Source organism: Amblyomma americanum, chromosome 8 (genome assembly GCF_052857255.1).
Source record: "Amblyomma americanum isolate KBUSLIRL-KWMA chromosome 8, ASM5285725v1, whole genome shotgun sequence".
Taxonomy (NCBI): Eukaryota; Metazoa; Arthropoda; class Arachnida; order Ixodida; family Ixodidae; genus Amblyomma; species Amblyomma americanum.
In genome coordinates this window covers 69,801,377-69,826,665 of record NC_135504.1, presented here as the reverse complement: position 1 = coordinate 69,826,665, position 25,289 = coordinate 69,801,377, and the positions used below count along the sequence as shown (strand labels likewise).

The 25,289-nt window shown below is 45.2% G+C and overlaps 2 protein-coding genes and 2 non-coding genes across 5 annotated transcripts; 2 read left to right on the top strand and 2 right to left on the bottom strand.

Annotated features, from left to right (window-relative positions):
• Window positions 1-784: 784 nt before the first annotated feature.
• LOC144100423 (uncharacterized) lies at window positions 785-24,804 on the top strand. Of its 2 annotated transcripts, none has more exons than XM_077633385.1 (3): window positions 785-845; window positions 11,231-11,370; window positions 24,541-24,804. In XM_077633385.1, the coding sequence occupies exons 1-3, from the start codon at window positions 792-794 to the stop codon at window positions 24,647-24,649; spliced, it is 303 nt and encodes a 100-aa protein (XP_077489511.1). In that variant the 5' UTR covers window positions 785-791; the 3' UTR covers window positions 24,650-24,804. The 2 variants fall into 2 exon arrangements, with proteins under 2 accessions (XP_077489511.1, XP_077489512.1); XM_077633386.1 differs by having other exon boundaries at window positions 793-854.
• LOC144100422 (uncharacterized) lies at window positions 15,567-17,127 on the bottom strand. The gene is made up of 3 exons (XM_077633384.1): window positions 17,017-17,127; window positions 16,587-16,874; window positions 15,567-16,476 (listed from the first exon to the last, which is right to left on the bottom strand). Exons 1-3 carry the CDS (start codon window positions 17,120-17,122, stop codon window positions 16,463-16,465), a joined length of 408 nt encoding a protein of 135 aa, XP_077489510.1. The 5' UTR covers window positions 17,123-17,127; the 3' UTR covers window positions 15,567-16,462.
• TRNAS-UGA (transfer RNA serine (anticodon UGA)) lies at window positions 19,837-19,918 on the bottom strand. Its single transcript has one exon. It is a non-coding gene; the product is annotated as a tRNA-Ser (tRNA).
• On the top strand, window positions 20,662-20,743 carry TRNAS-UGA (transfer RNA serine (anticodon UGA)). The gene has a single exon. It is a non-coding gene; the product is annotated as a tRNA-Ser (tRNA).
• Window positions 24,805-25,289: the final 485 nt, after the last annotated feature.

Below are 25,289 nucleotides of genomic sequence, written 5' to 3'. Positions count from 1 at the left end.
GAACAGAAACGCGAAGTGGAAGGAGAAGTGCGAAATTGAGAATACGTACCCAGCAATTCTGAACAAAAGTATTTTTGAGCGAAAAATTATTTTTGAACGCAGTTTTTTTCATATAATGTAAGATTTTACTATGACAATCAATATATCCGCAGATCCCCCGATGGCAGTCTTGAATATAGTTTTTCTATTAACGTTTTTTTTTTATCGTCAAAAGCGTTCCCCATTGGTTTTCTATGGCAGTCTTCTATGTTCAATGGGATTGATGGAAACAATTTAAAAGAATTATTTTGCTACATATCAGAAGGATGGAGCATTACCTTCAATATTACCTTAAAAGCAGCTTACAATTTTGCAATTTTCAAAAATTTCGGCCGAAATTGCTGGACCTGAATGTAGCCTTATAAATAATAACACGTGGCATTGTCTATGAATTCATGAATAAACTTTAATACACATACACGCCCGAATACGTATGGCATTCAATAGTTGTCTTCTATGCGTTAGTACCCATCCTACACTACGCAAGATACCTTCGCAGGCGGAGCTCTTGGAGTTCCTATAAAAGTTACAATTCCATTGAAGCATGCCGAACAGACAGCCAGTATTTTTTTCGTTGCCCCGACAGTCACGGTAATCATGATGGTCATGACCATATCGCATGTCCTTGTATAACGCTCCTCTTGCAATGCCCTTAGCACAGTTTCGATGGCTCATGCAGTACTGTGAATAGGCAAAGAAGAAGAAGAAGGGGGCTGAGCGACATGTTCGACTAAGGAGGAGAAGAAGAAGACATGTTCGACCTGCCTCACTCCGTCCCGCTCATGGAGGCTTCGCTGATGGTGCTGGTCAGTTTGGTACAGTGACTCCTGTTTTCGTAGACATGTAGTACCTCCGCTCTGTTCGTAGTCTGGCCGTAGTTCGTTGTAGCGAGGTCGCCATCACGCAATGTCACGCCTGTAGCGTTATCAAGTGCCGCTACTCGGCCAGAATGCCTTGTGCTTGAAGAGGACCCAGACGCGAATCGAGAGCGATACGCCGCTCAGCGCCACCTTGTTGCGCATTTTTGCATCGCTAAGCTGACGGCTGCTTCTCCTGTGAGCGTCCTAGAGTTGTAGCCTACACTGGCAGCCTTTTCATTTTCATGCTGCAGGAGCACCGTCTCCCTGTCTCCTTCTATGTGTTCTGCAACAGTAAAAGTAATGACCTTTAGTGGTAATAACGTTTAGTCCATTCTTGCGCTCAATTCTAAAACGATGCTTCATTTCGTCCACCTGGAAATCCTTTTGAAATAGGAGACGCTTCTCACAAAATGGTAACCATGATCATTTGTACGAAATCGTAACTGCCGACCTCACGCCCGAACTAGTAGAATTATTTATTTATTTTATTTATTTAGTACATACTGTTGGCCTAACTTTGAGGCCGTAACAGGATCGGGTTTACATACATATGAAAAAGTGCGAAAGGAAAAAAAGAAAAAGAGAATCAGCAGAGAAGGAACTTTTTCATTTTACACAAAGGTACACGTAAACGCACATGGTGACACTGTTGTTAATAATTTTCAAGATGGTTTGTTAGCTTCGATACAAATGCTTCAGGGGACATCTGGTTCACAATTTTTGGAGGCAACATATTCCACTCATGAAACACATGTGGGAAAAATGAAAATTTTAATGTATCACTACGGTATCTGTATTTGGATAGGTGTTTTTCATGTTTTGTTCTTGTGACACGTGTGTTAGGCTCAAACAGATATCTAGTCTTATCAAGTTTTGTGCGATCATTCAAAAGGAGGAACTGAAACTTAAGCCTCAGCAGTCTGGCTCGTGTGTGGATTGTAGAGAGGCCGGCTGTTTGCAGAAGCAGTGTGTGGGATTCATGACGACTGTATTTGTTGAAAATTAATCGGACAGCTTTTCTCTGGACACTTTCTAATCTATCAATATATTGTTTAGTGTAGGGAAGCCAAGTAATAATACTGTATTCTAGCACAGAACGAACAAGTGAAATGTTTGCCAAAAGTTTTGTTTCCGGTGAAGCAAGTCGAAGGGAACGTCTTATCATGTAAAGAGAAGAATGCGCCTTTGTGGTAATGTGTGTCACGTGCTCGTTCCATCGTAGGTCCGAGGCAATAATAACGCCAAGGTACTTGAACTGCTCTACCTTTGTGAGTGTCTTCTGTTCGATTTCATAATTGTAATTTAATGGCTGTTTCTTTCTAGTGACTGTCATGCAGACAGTTTTTTCCAGGCTGAGGGCCATCTGCCAGTTGTCCCACCATATCGATACAGAGTGCAGTGAGTTGTTCAGGGCAATTTGGTCGGCAGGGCTATTGATTTGTTTGTAGATGACGCAGTCATCCGCGAACATGCGTACTGTTGCATCAATATTCTTGCTCAAATCATTAATAAAAAGAAGGAAAAGAAGTGGTGCAAGCACTTACCGCTGTGGCACGCCAGAGAATACTTCCGCCAAGTCCGACTCGCTGTTTTCAAAGAAGACAAACTGGTGACGACCATTTAAATAGGCTTTTAACCAATTAGTTACTGTACCATTACCAAGTAAGTGAACTAGCTTATAGTGAAGCTTAGGATGAGATACCCGGTCGAAGGCTTTTGACAAATCAAGGAAAATCATATCTGTTTGCCCCCCTTTATCGATTCTCATAGCCAAGTCATGGACAGTTTGTAGTAATTGTGTCGTCGTAGACAAACCTTTTCGGAAGCCATGTTTATTGGGAATAATTAATTTGTGGTCTTCAACAAACGTTGTAATGTGCTTCAAAATTAAATGTTCTAGGATTTTATAGACCGTAGATGTAAGAGAAATAGGACGGTAGTTGGAAACATTGGCTGGGCCTCCTTATTTATGTATCGGAAATACCCTAGCTGTTTTCCACATTTCTGGTAGTTCTGCAGTTTCTATTGATTTCTTATATAAAAGAATTAACTGCAGAGACATTCGCAAAAAAAAAAGTGTACCACCCGCGTCTAAGTATATGTGAAGAGGAGAGGTCTTTTTTTTTTCCCGGGGGGGGGGACTCCCAAACGAGTTCAAGTCATTGCACACTGAATTCTTTCCAAACTGCTAACACTGCTCCAGGTGCCTTTCTTTGATACGTGAAGAATAGATTAAAAATATGCGCCCATTTTTTTCGAATATCATCGAAAGCCTGGTTAAACGACGCACTGTTGTGGGAACATTTATACTCTTTCTCCTTTCCACTCATACTGAAATAAAAACAGAAGCTTTTTTTCTTTGCCGGGGGGGGGGGGGGGGGGGGGGGGGGGGGGGGGGGGGGGACACGCCTAGAGGACGGCTTACTCGCTTTTTACTCCTCTCTGTTTAGAGTGTACTAAATATGTGTTCACCGCTGAACACACATGCTAGGGTGGCAAAAAGAACAATTTTCAAAGTCGCATGACTACAGGTGAGTTTTCCCTCTTGCTGTTCGTACCTGTCATGCACCCACGCGTGTAGTGAATTATCAGACAACCATTCGATTTAACGCATTTTAGTGACGCAAATAATGTCGGACAAACAACCCTTAATGGGGATACGTTGCGTCGAGCTCTAACAATACTCTGATGACGAGAATCGTGAACCGCTCAGGTAGAAAAAAAAGTATTTTGTGGCATTACGGCCTCCACGCAGCTTTCTATGACAGATTCAGAATTAGGGGTGAAAATGCACTCAACGTACAGATGTTCAACTCGAGCAGCTGTGCAAGTGCACGCGGCTGAAAGAGAGCGAGACAGTGTTGCACAGAGTATTTCAGCCTATGAGACGAAACAATGATCATACTAGGGCTGTGTGTAGTGAGCTCCAGTTATGTAGTTACGTCGCTCAAACTATACTGGCGTTCACTACGCGTACTTGTAGTTGGAATATAAACCAAGCAGAAAAAAATTGGAGAGGACAGTTAAGCTCCGCCTTAAGGATGTGACGCCATAGCGTTAAATGAGTTAATGCCCATATATGCGTAATTGGTCATTCTCAACTTTACATTCATATGTCCTCGGGAGTCCTCACACCTCTCCTTGCGCAATGGTGCAGCGGTTAAAGGATACGCCACTGCCCTGCGATGGCAGGTACTGCCACCAGTGGGACTTGTGAGACCCAAGTTGCTCTTCCCGAGCAACCACTCGCGATCAAGCCATTAATTTAACTGCCACCTGCCAGTGCGGTTCATTTTCTAAGGATCCGATGGCTAGGTTGTGATGACCCCACAAAGTCACGTTAGCTAGCTTGCTTACACTGGTTGCTTCTGCGCGGGTGGCTGCCTGGGTCACCCTACGCCATCCTATTTATCGCTCACAACGCCGGCGTCGGATTTTCTGCGTAACGGGGCCTTTAACGCTATGGCGTTAAAACTGCCGGGACCTGAATTATAGCCTGAGCTCTGGACCCTCGATATGACTCAGACACGTTCAATAGCGAAATTTCTGGAAAACACCCGCAACAGCTGTGACCGTGTCGCAAAGGTGGCCGGCAGGCTCTTGACTCGTGACACTAGCGTATGCGCCGCGGCCTATGAAACTTGATCTCGACGTGTGCAATGTTGGCATGCTGCCTGTACCATGGCGTAACGCAGTCGTAAATCTGAACCTTGCAGCTTTTTTTTTTCATTTTGCCTTCACAAGGATGCATTTGGCTCGTGTGTGTGTTCATAGCAGTCTGGCTTCAGGCAGGTGGTCGCAAATGCCGCATTTTCGCGCGTGCAGCCCGCATAAAAAAAGGTCAAAATATGATCTTAAAGTTGTGGTGCTCGTGATATGATTATGGTCTTCTTCGCCTGATTTCGGATTTCGGATAATCGAATATCGGAGGAAGGGGTCATCTTCATGTCGACGCGTGCCGTCACATGGAGCGTCTGCAATCCTTATGTACACAGTGGGCCATTGGCAAGACGTTGAATTGACCAGAAAACAGCGAAAATGTAGTTTAGAAAAACGGCAGTTACGTCAACTTGGCCTTATCCAACAATTCTCGACAATAGCATTTTTCGACGGGAAAGAGTTTTTGGACGCAATTTTTTTCATATGATGTGAGTATCTACTATAACAATCAATATATCCTCAGATCCCATGTCGGCAAGTTGCATTTTTTTTTTGCTATTGACGTTTTTGCTGCTACCAAAAACGTTCCCTATTGGTTTCCTATGGTAGTCTTAATTTATTGATGCGATCGAGTGATGGGGAAACTTCGAAAGATTTTGCTACGTATCCGAAGAATGGCCCGTTACCTTCAATATTTCCATAATAGTATCCCACAATATTCAACATTCAAAATTGTTGTCCCATAAGGATGCGTAAATAGAGCACTGATGTAAGCATCACGAAACAAACTTGTCCTAAAAACTGAGCATTTTAGCACACCTATTAAAGTACAAAGTGCTAGTTTTCTCACGTAAGTGCGCTGGTAATACGAGAATTTATTCTCCATGTTTTTCACCGTCCAAATTAGCAGGGCGAGAAATACGCGGCAAAATACAGTATAACTCCGGCCGGTCAGTTGTATGTCGAGTCACTGTTGAGAAAGGCCGTAGCAGAAAAAATCCGGGAAGCGACACTGGAGCCTTTTCGAGGTCTGTATGGATGCACTGGGGGGAAGCCTTAGAGAGCTCAGTGACCCATTGCATTCGTACAGAGTGGCCTTCGAGCGCAATTGAAAACAGCTGGTCGAATTTTGTGGAGTGAGAAATCGGAGTTTTCCAGCGACGTATACAACCAGGCTGAAAATAAGAGAGAATACGCAAGGAGTTACTGTAAGCGTGACATGTTTTGCATTGAGAACGTTTTTCTCATCATCCGCTATGCAAGAGAATTTAAGGCCGTTATACCTAACGCCATCGGAATAGTCTGATGGGAGATGCTTCCCATGCGTTGGTCAGTGGTTTGCTACCACTTGAATGTTATGCAGGCGCAAATTCTCTGGAACGGGTAAATTTCGAATTTCGATCCGGAGTTTCGATCAGTTGGCTGTTCGTGAGCGCCCTTCTCAAAAATTTCTTTTTTTGTTTGTTCGAGTATGCATCAAACACTTCTAAATGCGATATTTACATTTGTGCGCCGTCAAAATACTTTTTGTGCGCCGTCAGTGCACGTTAAAGATCCCCAGGTGGTCGAAATTATTCCGGAGCCCTCCACTACGGTACCCCTTTCTTCCTTTCTTCTTTCACTCCCTCCTTTATCCCTTCCCTTACAGCGCAGATCAGGTGTCCAACGATATATGAGACAGATACTGCTGCCATTTCCTTTCCACAAAATCAAATTATTATTATTATTATTATTATTATTATTATTATTATTATTATTATTATTATTATTATTAATATTATTATTATTATTATTATTATTATTATTATTATTATTATTATTATTACTATTATTATTATTATTATTATTATTATTATTATTAAAATTAAAATACTACACTTTTTTCGGCCACAGTGAAGCTGGCAGTCGTTGTCAGCGAAGGTAAAGATAAGAAGTTACGTTTTTCTGACGTAATGAAATCTCGGATTTATTATCATCATGTTTTCTTGTGGTCAGTGGTTCGACAGGACTCTGTCTCCATCAACGGTTCTGATATTGGGCTCTTCCTCGTTAAGATTTATGTCCAGCATTATTAGAGAGAAATTTTGAATATTGGAATATGGTAACATATGTAAATAATGAAGGCAATGGTTCATTCTTCAGATGTGTAGCAGAATCTTTCTTTTAAAGTTTTTTTCATTGCTCGCATTGAGCAGTTAAGGCTTGCACTAGAAAAACCCATAAGGAATGTTTTTCACTAAAAAAAATGCAAGCCTTCTCACGGAAGATCTGCAGATATATTGACTGTTGTACTGAAATCAATCTTACAACTTATGGAAAAAATGCATTTATATACTCTTTCATGTTAAAAAGAATGATTTTGTCCACAACTGCCGGGTATTTTTATTTATTTATTTATTTATGTATTTATTTATTAATTTATTTATTTATTTCATAATACTGTCAATGCCTTTTTGGGGGACTTTTACAGGAGTGGGTTTAAAACTGCAGATAAATGGTAGAGAAATTTTCATAAGTGTACAAAAAGGACAGCGAGAGATGTTAAACAAAGATAATTGACCTATGTAAACAGCATTGAATGGGTGTAAAAGGCAACGCACAGTCAACTGGTTTCGGTTACATATGATGACACAGCAATAGAGACGAGCACGTGAAATATAAAAGCAATAACATCATACGCAATTTCACAGCGCAGATTTCTTCATACATGGAAAATAAAACAATCATAGGCACAGTCACAATAGCAGCACTTCCTCGATGTGGACAGCACAGTTTGACCAGCAATTTCGACAAATTTGTCAACAGAAGGCTGTGCGACCACCGTCTTGGCTAAATCATTCCACTCACGAACAGCACGTGGGAAGAACGAACTGAATGTGTTATTAGTGCAATAATATTCTTTGAGTGTTAGGTGATGCTTATGACGTGTTTCTTTGGCTGTGGAATAGAAAATTTATGTTTTAGAATGCACTTTAACCTTATTATGTAGGATGAGATACAAAAATTTGAGCCGGTGGAGCTTCGCACGGCTGGTTAATGTATGAAGGTTAATCTCGGACAGCGTCTGTGTGGGCGAGTCGGTGCGCCTGTTATCTATTACAGATAAAACGCCCGGTTTTCCCCTGGACAGCCTCCAGAGCAGCTATTTGATTTTGGGCATACGGAAACCACGCCACGTTCGCATATTCTAAGATAGGACGTATAAGCGTCACATATGCCAAGAGCTTGACTTCCTTTGCAGAATATTTCAGAGCCCGGTTTAAAAACATTAGCTTTCGCATCGCCTTGCTTGCCACGTGCTCTACATGAGCCGACCATCCCAGATCTGATGTTATGACGACCCCCCGGTACTTATATTGAGTGACAGTTTTAGGGATGGTACTATCATAGCCGTACAGAAAACGAAGTTTTTATTTCGTTTTTGTTTCTGACATTGAAACTGTTTTATCAAGGTTTATGACCATTTTCCAGGTTTCACACCATTGGGCCTTGTTTTGGTCTTGTTGGTTTTAAACTTCTCTATACAGGACGCAGTCGTCTGCAAACAATCTAATCTTGGATTTGATCTGACTAGCTATGTCGTTTATAAACAACAGGAAGAGGACAGGAGCTAAAACGGAACCCTGGGGTACACCAGACAGGACTGGCAGAATATCAGAAGTTTGGGAGCCGAACTGAACAAACTGGCGGCGGTCAGATAGGTAACAGCTGATCCAACGAAAAACTGGACCATCTCCTAGCACATGTTTAAGCTTTAGGAGTAGTTTAGTATGGGATACATGGTCAAATGCCTTTGAAAAGTCTAAGTAAATTACATCTATTTGTGTTTGGTTGTTAACTGCTTTGGCGAAACTGTGTAGAGTCTCAACAAGCTGGGTGACGGTAGACAAACCAGCCCTAAAGCCATGTTGACAGGGATGGAGGACATTAGACGCTTCAACGAACTCTGTGTCGAATTTTAAAAGAATATTTTCCAAGATTTTGCAGCAAGTACACGTGAGAGAGATAGGCCTATAATTTGACTGACAAGAAGTATCACCCGATTTGCAACCGGGCACTATCTTTGCAATTTTCCATTCTGCTGGAAGGCATTGTTCGCTGATTGACTTATTGTACACAAGGAATAGATACCTGCTCACAGGCTCAGCATAGCGTTTCAGGAAGCAGTTCGGGATTCCGTCGGGTCCGTTGCACTCTTTATCGTCAAAATTTAATAACAGTGAAAACACTCCTGCTTCGGTTACGAAGTGTGTTTTGCGCCTCGTTTTTAGATACAATTTCTGGCCTGTAAGCATGCGTAATGTCATTGTCAGGAGCATATACAGAATGGAAAACTACATTAAACAATTCTGCTTCTTTCCTTTCTTCGATCGGCAGCAACTGTTTTGGAGCGTTATCTTTGTGACTTAGATAATGCCAGAATTTCTGGGGTGAGTCTTGATAGAATTGGAGAGCGTCGAACTGCAGAATCTGTTTTTTTGCTTTGTTTTTTTATCAGTCTGTTTAGAAAGTTTATTTTCTGGCAGAAGTCTGGAACTGGGCATGATTTCTTAGATTTCCTCAACCTTTTTATTCTGCGTTTCAAGTGAATTAGTTTGCGTGTTATCCATGGGTTATGCTTATGAGTGGTCTTTCGTGTATGTGGGACAAATTGACTCAAGCAGTGGATAACATGTGCCTTGAATAGCAGCCAGATTTCATCAATGTTGGCCGAGCCCTCCGAGACTAGTTCGTGGAAGTCGTAGTACTCGTGGGCAAGGTAGGTCATAATAGCGTTGTCGTCTGCTTTGTTAAATGCGTACACGGACATATTAGTACTACGTTGACGGACACAATTTGGAATAGTTAGCGTGCAAAGTACTGTTTCGTGGTTAGATAAACCTTCAAGAATATCAACGTTACTTTTTCTTTTCAAGAAGAAATCGCTTGCAAAAATAAGGCCTAAGATAGACCTAGAAGAGCCCTGTACACGGGTAGGTTCGGAAATAATTTGAGTCAGGTTGAAGGTAAACAGAAAACTCAGTAGGATATTGTTAGTTAGATTAGATGAACTCAGAGAGCGCCAGTTGACATCTGGGAGATTGAAATCCCCTCCCATTATTATGGGGCTCCCCAATCATGTGCTCATGCACGAATACCAGAAGTTGTTCAACATAAGGCACTTCGACATGGGGGGGGGGGGGGGGGGGGGGGTCTATATACTGCGCCAACACATAGGTGGCTCTGGCCCAACTGAATCTTGCACCAGACGGCCTCTAAACCTGGGACATCTGGCATCACTGAATAATTTATGCCTTGTCTTATGAGCATAACAATACCACCGCCGCTACTTGTTCTATCTTTTCAGACGATGGAGTAGCCCGGTGGAGCAACTTCATGATTTCCAACGTCTGTGTGCAGCCATGTCTCTGTCACGCAAATAATGCCAGGTTCAAGGGCGACCAGAATCGCCTCGAACTGCTTAATTTTGCTCAAAAGGCTCCGTGCGTTAACATTGAGGACAACTAGGGCAGTGTGGCTAGGCCGTTGTCCATGTTTTCATTTTTTGCAACTTCCGCTAAATCATTTGTTTCATCATCCCAGGTGTACAGGCGGCTATTTATTTTAACTTTATCGTAAGACCAAAAAACTTTGTCTTTCTGGTCACGATGCACTTTACATCGGTCCCATGGCTCCTTTCTGATTTGTCTTACTACAGGCGAAAAATCCTCGCTAATAGAGTATTCCGTTCCCTTTAGCTTTTCGCAATTAGTAAGTATATTGGCTTTATTCCTATAGTGTAATTATTTCAGAATAATGGGTCTGTGCTTCGAACTGTCAGACGCTTGCTTCCGCCCAAGACGGTGGATTCTTTCGATGCCAGTAGTTTTTATTCCTATCATATCTTCGAAGATTTGTTTGTCAATAGTATCGAGTAGGTCTTGGTGCGTCTCATATTCGAGTTCCTTTACACCGTATACGATAAGGTTAGACCTGTGGCCTCTGTTGTCTAATTCGTCGACTTTTTTAATCAAGGACAGAACCAGTTCTAGTTTTTCAACTCTTTCTACGCATTCCAAGACCTGTTTTTCTATTTTGTTTATTTTTTCGAGCTTTTTATCTATTGCTCCTAGTTTTTTTATTCGTCGCCGTCCTTTCATTCTTTATCTCCTGGATGTCTTTTGCAATCAATTTGAGGGTCTCCTCAATCGTAACGTCACTAGGGCCAGGATTAGTTTCAACATTCCCGGCTAATAGCAACAGAAACCGCAAGGAAGCCGGAAGATCACAGAACCATTCAAGCAAAGCGTGCGGGCACGGCAGTAAAACTAGGAACACGCTACTACTACGAAAGGTTTTGCCGTAACGCTTCCTCACCTGGATGGCCAACAGGAATGGGTTTGAGCGATGCATCATGGCATTGCCGCCGCGCCCACTCTGTAGCAGACAAGCGCTCATTTACCCCTCTAATCCTCTCTAACTATTCCTCCGCACATCTCACTGTTATGACGTCATCCCTTCCCTTGTGTACCTCTTCATTCATTTCCCTTCCCCTTTGCTGTAGTGGGGTGCACCACAGGCAAGTTCCTGCAGCAATCCTCTGCCCAATTTCTGCAATTAAATCTCTTCCTTCCCGGCCTGTCGGGGCCGAACACAAAGCAAGGCCCTCACAGGACAGTGGGCATGCGCAGGTGTGTTTGGCGTGTCTGACGACTATTTCTGCCGCCGTGCTGCTCCAGCCGCTGGCCAGCATGGGCCGTGGCGGTGGGAAGCGAAGCTCGGACATCGCATGTTCCTTCGCCTCTTTCAGGATGGCTCCACTGCGATTCAGGTGGGTCTGTTAGACCATGTGAACTACTGAACGACATCAACGGCATGTAACGAGCATTTGCGGCGTCATAACCCCTCACTTCATCCAGGCTCACCCACGTGACCATTTGGCCCATAATCCGGTCTTCAGTCGAAACTTGACCGAGTAACCGTCTATGGATCATGTAGCACGTCATACCCTTACAGAGCAAGGCGACGCTAACAACTGAGGCTGAAACTCACGACATCATTACGTTAATGCCGTCTTCAGTTTGTCTTCAGTTTAATACTCCTTGCTTTTTTTAACTCGAAGACTTGCCATGTGGCATGAGAAGAGGATGTCGATAAGCTAGAGTAGGTCGTGAAGCCCATTCTCTTCAAGAAACCTTAGCAGGCTCCGGATCTTAGTATTGTCTGTTAGTCACAAGGACAGGTGTTCCTCCCTTGCGGCTGCAAGTTCAACTTCCGGTAATCGTCTTCTGCTTTCGTTCCCCTTTAAGCTTTAAAAAAAAAAGGTACCACGACTTTCCAACTATAGTCAGCCCTGGATGCATTGTGCAAAGATTTCTATTAAACGTAAAATCACTCTCAGGCTCCTTTTGTTGTATCGGTGAGCAGTTGTCGCAAGTAGTTTCAACACATTTTAGAGAGCCGTCTTAAGTTTGCTTAATTTCCCGTAACAAAAAAAATCAAGGAAGACATGATCTTAGAGACAAATTTCTCTACGGTCCGTTGCTTTAGCTTTACCGTACAGAACAAGCATCAGCGATTCAACGAAAGACACTATTGCGTCAATTTCGGCGCTTTACGGCACCTCTTTCTTCCTTTCTTCTTTCACTCCCTCCTTTATCCCTTCCCTTACGACGTGGTTCAGGTGTCCAACGATATATGAGACAGATACTGCGCCATTTCCTTTCCCCAATATTATTATTATTATTATTATTATTATTATTATTATTATTATTATTATTATTATTATTATTATTATTATTATTATTATTATTATTAACTTTTCAATCAATTTGTAGGTGGACGCCACCGCCTACTCCCACCACTAATGAGGTGTCCACTCTCCCAGTAAGCCAGTTAGACTTGCTACTCAGAGGCTCCACAAGCATGGTGGACACGAGGTGGATGTGGTGGCTTCCTGGCCTTACGGGGCTGGGATGTAGGGGCTCTCGCACATCTGGCGGGGGCTGCTTGTCAGTGGGGGTATCTGTTGCTAAACCGTCGTCGTCGCTTCTAATGACGCGGCTGTTGCGACGCGCGTCCTTTCTTTCAGTGTTTCCTCACATCTCTTTCAACTCTCCTACTCTCTGCACATGGCAGCGATTACGGCTCAGCTTGAGCCAGCGGGCAGGCCCGTGCACTTCCCTTTCCAGTCTTCCTGCAGTCGCAATAACAACACAAGCATACACAGAGACACATCGCTGAAACCCGGGTAACCCGACCCCGGCGGCTGCGTTTTTATGGAGGCAAAACGCAAGGGCTCCCGTGTGCTGTGCGATGTCAGTGCACGCTAAAGATACCCAGGTGGTCGAAATTATTCCGGAGCCCTCCACTACGGACACCTCTTCCTTCCTTTGTTCTTTCATTCCCTCATTTATCCCTTCCCTTAAGGCGCGGTTCAGGTGTCCAACGATATATGAGACACATACTGCACCATTTCCATTCCCCAAAAACCAATTATTATTATTATTAAACCCGGAAGATGCGGCTAGAACTGTTTCGCCCTAAAGCACGGCAGGATGTTGTGCAATGTCAGTGCACATTAAAGGTCATAATAATAATAATAATAATAATAATAATAATAATAATAATAATAATAATAATAATAATAATAATAATAATAATAATAATAATAATAATAATAATAATAATAATAATAATAATAATATAATAATAATAATTGGTTTTGGTTAAAAGCAAATAGCGCAGTATCTGTCTCATATATCGTTGGTCCCCAGGTCTGGAAATTATTGCGGAGACCTCCACTACAGCACCTCTTTCTCTCTTTCTTCAACTCCCTCTTTTTTCCTTCCTTTGCGGCGCGGTTCAGGTGTCCAATGAGGTATGTGACACAGTTAATGCGTCATTTCCTTTCTTCAAAAAAAATTTGCAATTTGTAGGTGGGCGCCACCGCCTACTCACAGCGCGAATGAGGTATCCACTCTTCCAGCTCGCCAGTTAACACTTGTTACTCAGAGCATTCACAAGTATATACAAACACACACTGCTGAAACCCGAGGAGTGCGGCTAGGAGTGCTCCCACACTAAAACACGTCAGTGATATAGTGCGGTGAGAAAACGAGCACGCGCGCCTTCCGTCTCCACGGCCCTAGACCTCCACACTCTCCTACACTCTAAACAGTAAGGAGTAGCAAGGGAGTAAGGTGTCCTCTAGGTGGTGGTGGTAGTGGTTGTTTATTAAAATAATAGTAAAAAGGAAGGAAAAGATTTTTGCTAGCCCCAGCATCTGCCATCGATACTGAAGCACCTGAGCTTGGGCAGCGGAAATAAAGGATAGCAGGCAGAATGGAGAAATGAAATGAAAGAGGTGAGGGGACAGGAAGAGAGGATAGGGGGAGAAGTAATATGTACAAACTATTTCCACAATAAGAAATGTGTCCAGGTTGTGCGCGTGATTAGTTCATTTTAGAGGAATTAAATCACACACGCGCACAGCACTGTGTTGGCTACAACTGGAGTCGGGCGTCCAGTTATTAATCGTTCAAGGTAGAACTCGCGGAGCGTTTGGTCACTGCGTGTAACTACCTGACGGAGAACAGACGGGACGTCAAGCCCGTGTGTTCGAGGAATGCACAGAGGCTCACCAATGTTCGCTCACGAGTGCGCGCACTGCCCTGCAGCCACAATAGCGTCTTGATGGAGTCCGGTAGTATTCCCTGCGCCCTATAGGCCGAGAGCATATCGCGACGAGCATCGGCGAACGCGGCACAGTGAAGGAGCAGGTGTTATAGTTGGTCTCCTCGATTTGGCTGCACTTCTTGCACTAGTTCACAAAAGTGCCGTGCCAGTGCAGCGCCAGTTCTTGCGGTGCCAGTGCAGCGCGACACTAGCGCTCTTCGTGGCGCGGCCGAATCGAATGCACAAGTGCAAGCCTTGTCGTCTGCCGCTCTTTCTGTGCTAGCCGTGCGCCGTTGGTTTTTGCTTGTACCCACCGGCCCTTCAACTTCCCGATTAAATCAGTGATTAAACTAAAGATTTTAATGAGTGAATCGTGGACGAACATGGCTGACGTTGTTCAGTTAGGCATGGAAATAGTCGAAGACGATGAGAGTGAAGTGCGCGTCTTGTGTGAAGCGCGGAAAAACGTTGCCGACATTGTTCTGTTAGCGATGGAAATTGTAGAGGACGACGAGAGCGATGACGAGTTCGACGCCGAGCTGGAAGCTGCGTTTGCCCTTGCAGCATGCAAGTTACTACGTGCAGACCGCAACCGCGTCAGTGGCTACTTCCAAAATGTGACGTCCAGATACTTCGACTTTGAGTTTAAAAAGCTCTTTAGGTTGTCTCGAGAGACTTGTGACCTCGTGTGCGAGCGCTTCAGGTGCTCTTCCTCGTATGCGAAGGCTGTGAGCGGACGGCGGCAAATTTCTGCCGAAGAGACAATTTTGATTGCCCTTAGCTATATCGGGAATCAAAGCAGCATGAATTCTGTGGCCGACCGATTTGACGTGACCGAGTCTTCTGTTGTGTTGTGCCTTCGGAGGGTGCTGGACTTTCTCATGGACATCAGCGACGAAGTGATCGCTTGGCCAGACGATGCAGAGCTGGCCCGCAGCAAGACACGTTTTCTCTCTAAGAGTGGTGGGAAAGGTCCCCGAAATACTGTTGGCTGCATTGATGGCAGCCATGTCGAGATTGCCAAGCCTGAAGACTCCACTGCTTCCTATATCAATAGGAAGAAGTGGCCGTCGATAATACTGCAGGGGATCTGCAATGACCAGAACAAGTTCCTGGGTGTGTTCATCGGATTTCCCGGCTCTGCGCACGATGCCCACGTGCTGAAGGAGAGTCCCTTCTTCGCGGAAGCCACCAGTAAATGCGGGGACGATTGCATACTGGGCGACTCGGCGTACCCGCTTCTACCGTGGTTATTGACACCCTACAGGGACAATGGATCAAGCTTTCCTTCGTGGAAAAGGAAGTTTAACAAGTACCATAGCCCGCAACGAGTGGCTATAGAGAATACGTTCGGCCTTGTTAAACAGCGCTTCAGGCGGCTGTATCTGATTGATGCCAAGAGCATTCTCCAGTGCTGCAAGATTGTAATGGGCGCTTGTGTGCTTCACAATTTATGCAATGCTGAAAGAGATTTTATAGCCGAGCTTGCAGACAACCCTCACATTGACGATGTAGGTAACAACGATGAAGATATCGGAATCACTTCACCAGCGTGCTCCGAGAGCCGAAGGCAAATGATTGCTCAGCATCAGTGCTAGAAAAACATCCTTGCTTGCGTAAAGATACATTTCCCCGACAAGTTCTGAATGGCTACTCTTTATTTGTGCGCACGACACTTATCAATTCCTTCAGCAGGGCCATTCTTGCGTCGTGCCGTGCTTGCCTGGCAGCCTCCGCATCTGCAATAACCTTCAAAAGGACTTCCACAGGCTTGTCCCTGCGACGCCTTTTCTTTGTTGGCCCAAGTTGTGGCTCCGCTTGGGGCTCGCTGCTGGGTTCAATTTCTTCCCTGTAAAATGCATGAGAATGACTTCCCGTCATGTCATCACAAATAAAAACAACTTACCCAGAGGCGGTGTCTTCTTGTTCTGGGGATGGCTGGGAAGTCAGGGCTCTTCCCTGTGTCAGCAGCACCGTTGGTGTTAAGTGGTGCTGTTTTTCGAGTACGTCCGCTAGCTCGCTGAAAAATTTAAGCAGCTTTTATAGCAGTTTGGAAACAGACACGAAATCAAACTTATTTTACTTACGTCTCGTAGTCGCATGACACTCGAGAGTGGCCCGACGAGTTGTTTTTACTTTCGTTTTTTTATATCGGCGCTCTAGTGATTTCCACTTATTCTCCACCTGAACCGCTGTCAGGTTTCCGCCGAACTCTGCGTTTATTATGCCTGCGAGCTTCGTCCACATCAGCTTCTTTGTTCTGTATATAATGTTGGAGTAATGCATGTGCATGCAAGAAGCCAAACATATTAAGGCATGTTACTTTTACTAGATAAATAAAACTTTGTTTACTAGTAATGCACGACTTACCTGAAGCCAACTTTCTTGCTCCCAACTCGGTGAGCGCTTTGTACTTGGCGATGAGAAGCAGAGCCTTAGGCCTCGGCCAAAATTCTCTTTCAGCATCGGGCTGGGCTTCGGCGCTCGTACTAGGGCCTGGCAGCGCCAGCTGCGAATCGTCGGCTGCCGAAACCGAGCCTCTATCTCTACTGTTTGGTATGTCGGCTGCGGGTTCCGTAGCCCTTTGGCTGCCGGGCAGCTCGGCACTTCCAGCTCCGCCGGCCTCGTTGGCAAAAACAACGCTGACGCGTATGCCATCTACGGAAAATAAGCGGCAAAGAAAAAACAAAAAAAGGATCAGCAAGCCACCGCGGTATGAACAGAAGTGCGAACTGCGTACCCGCGAAAGTTACCACACACGTGCTATTACCGTCACATGTGCTCAAATGGCGACACTCACCTTCCGTCTCGTACAGCAATCCTCCTTGCTCCCCGGCCGCATGAACGCCGTTTTCATCGACGACGGGGAACACGTCCCTTTCCTCGTTTTGCAGAAGCAACTTCATGTCGTCTGCAACAGTTGGATTGCCGCACCTCGTGAACTGAACAGAACTGACAGCGGAGCAAGTGCAAACGTGCAGAGAACTCGTGAACGAAAAGGCTTGCACGATGTCAAATGAAGTGCGGCAGTGCAGGTGGCGCGCGCTGCACTCGCCAAATCGAGCGCCAGAGTGCAGCACTCTTGAACTAGTGCCGAAAGTGCAGCCAAATCGAGGAGGCCTAGTGTGTTTCCACTGCACCGCATCCGTCACACACATCACTCGTCGCGATTCCGTGACGCACCCGTCGTTCCTCGGGCCACACGCAGCCAATGCGCGCGCGGAGGATTATTGCACGTTGTGACCGTGTAAGTCCGCGACAGCCGGTGATACTGTCGATGCGCTCACCTCCTGCGATGTGTGGGTCTGTGTGCTGCTTTCGGAGATGGTCGTGGATGGCCGCACGCACGTCCTCCAGCGCAAGGGGCAGATCGCTGGCAGGTAGTTGGTGTGCAGCGGTCGCGAGGTCGTCAGCTTCTTCGTTGTTGGCGATTCCGCAGTGACCGGGCACCCACTGTGCACGCACGGCACATCCTCTCTGCGCGAGGCGCTCGATGCGCGAGCGAATTTCCCGCACTAGTGGGGTACCGCGGCCGTTAGATTGCAGGCGGCTGAGGGCGGCGCGGGAGTCGCACAGCAGAGCACTCCTGGGCGGCGGAGGGCCGAGGGTGAGCAGCAGGTCCAGCCTGAACCGGATCCCCATCAACTCCGCCGTGGTGGAGGAGCCCAGGAAGGTTGCGTGTTGCTGGTTGTGCAGTCGCAGGGCGGGGATGGTAGCCGCCGCAGCAAGGGAGCAGCTGTCGCGGGCCACTGAGCTGTCGGTGTACACGAGGAGATGGTCCTGCTGCTCCTTGTGTATGACGGCTCTGGCCAGCTGCTGCACAGCACAGAGGGGTGTGCTCCGCTTTCCCGCAATGCCGACGATCTCTCGCGGAACCTCCGAGGCAGCAGGCCAGGGTGCGCAGGAGCCTCTAGAGCCCTTCCTTTTATAAAAGGGACTGGGCTAGAGGACAGCTTATACCCCTGTCACACCGCAAAGGTCCTTGAGAATCAGGTCCTTGTATCCAAAGGCGTAAGAAGTGCAGCTACACGGCACAAATGTTGCGCCTTTGCCCCTAAGGGCCTTGGAGGTGAAGACGCCCGTCCGAGACCTTTGGAGCCCAAAGGCGCGGCCTTCGAGAACCTGCGATCGCAGTGCCATCCAACGTCAAAAAGTAAAAGCAAGAAAAAATAGATACAGCCAACAATGTTTGAAAACATTTTTTTATATACGAAAGGTGTGTCTGGCTTTGCTTTTTGTACGGGTGTTTATATCTTGTGCCCAGATTATAAAACAGTGAAAGTGTTGCAGCAACACCGAGTGCCCCTGGTGGCAAAGGCAATACACAAAACCTGCTGCTGCTGATGAGAGTAACTAAAAAAAAATTGTCTCAGCTCAACGAACGAACAGAATACCCCACTTTAATTTTAAAACACTCACTTCCGCCGCCTCGAGCACAGCAAGGGGTGCTAAGCCTCGAAGACTGCTTGACCTTTGGGGTGCACCGTGTAGCTGCGTCGCTGCTCCTTTAAGCTCTCGCTCCTTTGGTGAAAAAAGGTGCCTTTGCTGGAAAGGCCTTCGAGGAATGCCGTGTGACAGGTGTAAAGGCGAAAGCCTATAGACGGTGTCACACGTTTAACTCGGGAACTAACAAAGATAGCACAAAAATAATGGTCTCTTGCTTCAGATAGAGAAAGAAAAAATGAACCTAGAAGCCAAGTTTGATGACTGTAGAGTAATTAGTTAATAAATTAAACGCAAAAATGTCTGAATATTGTTGAAATAACGCAAACGTCGATATAAGCACAAAAACAGTGTGACGTCACATCCACCGGAAGTCGTCACGGCATATTGAAAATTGTCACAGAATGGTCGGAAAGACGTCGGATTTGTGTCAAATTGGATGGCAAATTGTGTGATTGAGCGTAATTAATACTCAAGATCCCCGAAAGATGTATAACTTGGATATCGATATAGCCACTGGTACGGTGTGACGTCACATCCACCGGAAGTCGTCACGGCAGAGTGAAAATTGTCCCAGAATGGTCGGCTTTCGCCTCTCAACACTTCAGTTCTCAAAGTGTCTCGTAATTTTACTTTCTCCCATATAGCCGTATTCATGTTTAGAGTTGTATAGCAGAGAGAGGAGTAGGTTCTCCACACCTCGTGCACACAAGCGGCGGGCGACGCATTTTCCTGCAATGTCCCTCTACCAGCTAGAGCGATAAGGTTTATCAAAGGGGCATTCAATCTGATATGGTGGCTGTTTTTAAGCTACAAAACTAACGCCATTCTCATAACTCCCACTATAGTTTCTGTTTCTTCGCACACAACCAAGGGCATGTTGCGAGCATATTATAAGGAACAGTAGTTCATCATTCACGTATGTGAGAAACAATATCAGGCGGATTCAGCCTGAGTGAGTGATGTAGTTTGTGCCCTGATAATGCGAAGTTTCCAACAAGCAAACAAAGATAAGCAATAAATTGATATTAAAAGCGCGAAAAGCGTCTTTATGTAAATATTAGTTAAGTGTTGATAACATTTGTTTGTCCAGACTTCAATTGAAGGCTTCCTCGAAAATGAGTATTAAGTAGAGGGGTAATGTATACTACATAAAAAAAAGAAAACTTAAAATTTCCGCAGTCGGCAGGATTCGAACCTGCGCGGGAGGATCCCAATGGATTTCAAGTCCATCGCCTTAACCACTCGGCCACGACTGCACATGTACGTCCATTGACGCAGATAGGCAGAGCAGATTGTTGAACCGTTGAAACAATGCACAGCTGTTTACGACGCCAAGGGGCCGCGCATGTATCTGCAATGTTTCTTATCTCTTCGTCCTCTGTCACCGGCCTCGGTTTCCCGGTGACGTAAAGCGGTGCGGACGATGTTAAAGAAAAGCAAAGCGAAATGTTATAAAATACGGAGTCCCAGTCGTCGCACTGTGCTCTGCTGTGTTTTAGTAGGAGCTAAACATGTCGTTTTGTCTACGCGCCAAAGCATTCGTATCAGCACAGTCGTGGCCAGAGTCAACAGAACAAGTCTTGATTGCTGGGATGCGCTGCTCTTTTAGGACGTACTCCAGTGTACAATAAAGACTTACCCTTGACGCCGTATGGGATACGATTCCTGGACGATGAGCCGGATCTTTATAAACACGATGCAATTTTCCTTCTTGGCCTGCACAGCATTTGGCGAAGCAGGATGGCTGCACGACACAGCGATGAAGATGCGCGCTCTGTCCGAGATTAATTCAAAGAAAACATATTTAAGCTGCGTGAAGTGTACAAGGAGCTATGTTTGGGGAATTAAGTTATCGAGTTGATGGGAGAGCTGTGTTCCCGAAACAGTTTTGATTTTCTCGCGTGAGTGAAACGCATGACCGCTCTTATTGTTTGAGAATGTAGAGCAGAATATGTTTGTGATCTGTTGTGAACTGTCGAAAGAGGAAAAGACAGAAAGCGCAGTCGTGGCCGAGTGGTTAAGGCGATGGACTTGAAATCCATTGGGATTTTCCCGCGCAGGTTCGAATCCTGCCGACTGCGGCATTTTTTTTTCCTTGTAATAAACTATTTTCATTCTGCAGCGTGGTCCCCTGTATTAAATACGCTCATTCGTCACAAGCCTTAGGGGTATTCAGAAAAAAAAAACCTCGGATTAAGTAACTTCCTCTCAAACACTCGGTGTGCCATTAACCGGCGGAAGTTTTGGCGTTTGTGTGACAAATTTCACCCGACAAAAAAAATCAATAGCTGCTCTCACTGACTCGAGTTTTAGCACACAGTCCCACTTCTGTTCGTTACGGAGAATCGCAGTCATCGCGCCTATAATCTACGTGGTGCCGAAAACTATGATTCGGTTTTAGCTTGGTTTTGGTTTGATTTGGTTTGGTTTATGGTTTGGTGCCGAAAACTATGCAAGATCAAAATACCTACTCCGCGCTTGGCTTCTTGTAATATTAAAGTGACAGCATTAGACTTAACATCATGCGATTTCAGCACTGCATATCACAAAAGTCGCTGATTGCTTTAGAAAGGTCACATGATCTTGGGACGTCATCGCAACCTGCGCACCGTGACAGGTTGCAATTAATCCAAATATAATCAATGTATTTACCACCTTCCCAGCCGTGGCTCTGCACATGACGTGACTGCGTCCTGCGGTAGTAAAAAAAAGTCGCTGATTGGCCGAGAGGACGATGACATCACAAGGTTGGCCGAGAGGGCGATGACATCATAAGGACGCATGACATTGTGACGTAATCAATATCTGCCCATCGGGTTGTCAGCAACCGGCTTGGTAGAGATGACGATGACGTCGCAAGGCCACGCGTCCTTGTTACATTATCACAACCTGCCGACCAGTTTGTGATAAACCAGCCCACTGTCACAGGTGACGATTAAATTAATGCAATTTAGTTCATTTGCGCGAAAATTCGAAACTGAAAGACAAAGGCGGAGCGCGCCACCGGAAATGGAGAGACAAGCAGTTTGCAACAGGTTCTCGGCGGATTCACTGAGCACATGATCATGTGCATACATGAACATACGATCATAGTGACAGCATTGTGTGTGGGGTGAAAGATCTTACAGACGCATAAACATGTAGCAGCAATCTTACTCCTAGTTCTGTCGCATCGCACTCTTAAGGACTATAGACAGCTAATTTTGTTGCATGTTTTCTTCTTCAAAACGATGCGGTAGAAATTAAAATACATGGATCACCGCGTGGTATTCGCCTACGACCGCTAAATAATTTGTAATCGAACTTCTTCTTTCATGCAGTTTCGGTTTCATCATTGAACGATGGCTGTGACGTGCAGTTGGACTTTAGGTCATGTGATGCTCGGAAAAAAAACTGCAACATAAGTGGTTTTAGCATACTATAGCCCTTAAAAGAGCCTGCTTCAAGAGCTAGAATTACAACAAATGACGTATCGCAGTCATATTGCCGTTTTTTTTTTTGTGCCTCACGTGACCTAAAGTTCAATTACATGTCACAGGTATTGTTGAGTTGATGAAACCGAAACAACGTCGAATTATAAATTCAATTATAAATTAAACAGACCTAGGCGAATACCACGAGATGATCCATGTATACTAATGTCTAACGCATCGATTGAAAGAAGAAAACACAAAAGAAAACATTTGGTATCTATATTCAGGGACTTAATTACGTCCCTTTATTTTTATTTTCAGTTGCAGGGGAGCGTCTGCAACGACCTGACAATAATGAGAGATTTGAAGGGATCGTTATATTTGTACCGTCCAGTCTGAGGCCAGAAGCGATAACTGATAAGGAAATTCAAGCAGCCCAATCTCGAGTTGCATAGCGCAATAGTGCATTTTTAGAATATTACACTTTTTAGAGGAGTGAGCGTGGTCGAGAATACAATGTGAGGGCCATTGCAGCCAAACAGAGGGACCAACAGTGTATAACGAAAATGGGGCGTCGAACCCACGATCTTCTCATGCCTCGCCGACTCTAAGCTTAAGTAGACTACGATTGAAATTTCCACACCAACGCACATTACTTTTCACATACCTACCTTTCTCCACATTTATTACTATTGGCGCAACGTTTCTGGGCTGCTATTCCTTCAATTGCGAAAACAAATTGCATGCCTGGCTTGACTGGCATTGAGCTTCACCTTGGCTACAACAGCGCGGATGGTTCGTTTGAAGGTCGCAGACAGGACCGGCGTTGGCACGAAACTAAATTAGCCATTACTGCTCAGATGCGTATAATGTATGCAAAAAGCATTCCACTGTGCCGCGGCTTCCGTAAAACGCAAGGTTAAAAGTTGCTCCTCTGTGCCTTGTCTGTGTTACGCCGTCAAACCATAACGATTTGTTTCTCTTATTGACTGAATTTTAACGTTTGACTGGCGGCCTTGTATGACTGCCCGGTGGACTGGAAAATTATAGAATCCCTGCTTAGCTAATCAGCAAAGTTTATGCTGTCAAATGGTAATGTAAGAGTGACGTTCACTATTTTTTTTTATTTATTTAAGCAGTAAACGAATATATGCGTATTGCCTCCGTCGGAGATCTGGGTCTTTTTAACAGGAAAGACTAAACGCCCCCAAGCTAGCGTGCGCGGCTCTGTTTTGAGTGTTTATTGTTGGTCCAGAAATTTAATTTATTTATGAAGTCTTGGCATGCAAACGAAGCACATAGGCACCGGCGGGGTCGCAGCAGTCGTCATAACTCCCGACGCAGCCGTGGGACTAATAGAGAACCTTACCGTTGCGTCATCATACTACATGCAAAACTTACCATAAGCCTGTAAGCATATTGAAATCCGGTGCTTTGACTGTGCAAAGCATTTGGAGTTAGCTGCTTGTCGCGACACCTGGTGGCAGTAATGTAAACGTTGTTCAACTTAGGTTCTACGAAATTGTTGATAAACGCAGTAGCCCCTGGAAACAAAATCAGCGAAACAGATCTAGTCACCAAAAATGATAACTTTAACAGCCCGAAGAATAAATTAAGAGTTAAAATAAGCACTTTATTCCATCGTTTCTGAATCTCAATGAAAGACAGCAACAGTTTTGATTTGTCGCTTTCAGATGGCGCTGCCATCTGCTAACCTTCGTGAATTAGCTATCGGTCTACAGAAACTGGGCGCTATTGCCCGCTGCGGTGGCTCAGTGGTTAGGGCGCTCGACTACTGAGCCGGAGTTCCCGGGTTCGAACCCGACCGCGGCGGCTGCGTTTTTATGGAGGAAAAACGCCAAGGCGCCCGTGTGCTGTGCGCTGTCAGTGCACGTTAAATATCCCCAGGTGGTCGAAATTATTCCGGAGCCCTCCACTACGGCACCTATTCTTCCTTTCTTCTTTCACTCCCTCCCTTATCCCTTCCCTTACGGCGCGGTTCAGGTGTCCAACGATATATGAGACAGATACTGCGCCATTTCTTTTCCCCAAAAACCAGTTAATATTATTATTATTACTTCTCATAAATTATTGATTTTTGTTTCGTTTTTTATGTGGAATAGTTGGCTGTTGGACGCCTTTAAACCGTAACATACTGCTCTATGGGTCATGCCATAGTAATCTCTATTTAGGAAATGGTATGCATAGAATTGTCACTGGGCGTCGAATTCATGGACACGACGGCTATGAACACTGTCCTTGTTGTTATTTTTTTTGTTTTCTGTACTGAGCGCCACCTATTTTATAAGTTATTGGGACACAAGAGAAGTAGGTGACGTCATTTTGCTGTTTGCAATCTGGCTGCACGAACTGTGTACTGGGTGGTGGTTACCATGGCGACCCAGCGTTCAAGAGGGCGTCGCCCCGCGGCATTCTCGCTAAACAGCCTGCATCTCTGTTCACAGCACCTACGGCGAACTGGACCGAGGATCTGCGCTGGAGCTGGAGCCCCTCACAAGGGCCGATTCTAAGAACTCGGCCTGCTTCGCGGACCCGAACACGGACAGTGATTGAAGAGACACGTCTGTGCTTGTGCGGCGCAGTTTGCAGTGCACGTCTCGAATTGCGCGAGACGTCGTTGTGGTGTGCAACTGCAGAGACATCCGGAAAAACTTTGGGTTTCTCATCGGTGCAGTTCTTTCTTCTCTTGTTTTTCTGTTTCGCCAGTTTGGGGGGGGGGGGGGGGGGGACAGGTGATAAAAACAACAGTAAAAAACAAATGGACCAGAATGGAAGTTTAACGCCGTGATTTGGCGTACCTTGCGAAGCTGAGTAATACTTGTCGGGGGGCCTATTGGTGCATGTTTCCAGAAGAGGGTTGTAGCGCCGAAAAAGACAACACATAGCAAGCGAGACGGGACAGGCGCAACTTCCAACTGTTTATTCGCCGCGAATGCGAATGAATATAAGGACAAATCAAGATGGGTAGCAAGAACCACACATGCGCACGAGGGTCTTACAAAAAAGCGGAGAAAAGATAAGCGAGGCACACACGTACCTCACACCCGTGCATCTAAAAAAGCAGTTTCATTTTTATAAATGGAGGTAGATGGGGCGCTAACACAATCGCTACAGTTTCTTTTAATATAGAAGGCCTCCAACAGTTCACGGGCTGTCTGGTCCTTACTTCTGTTTAAAACCTTTGCTTCTTTCA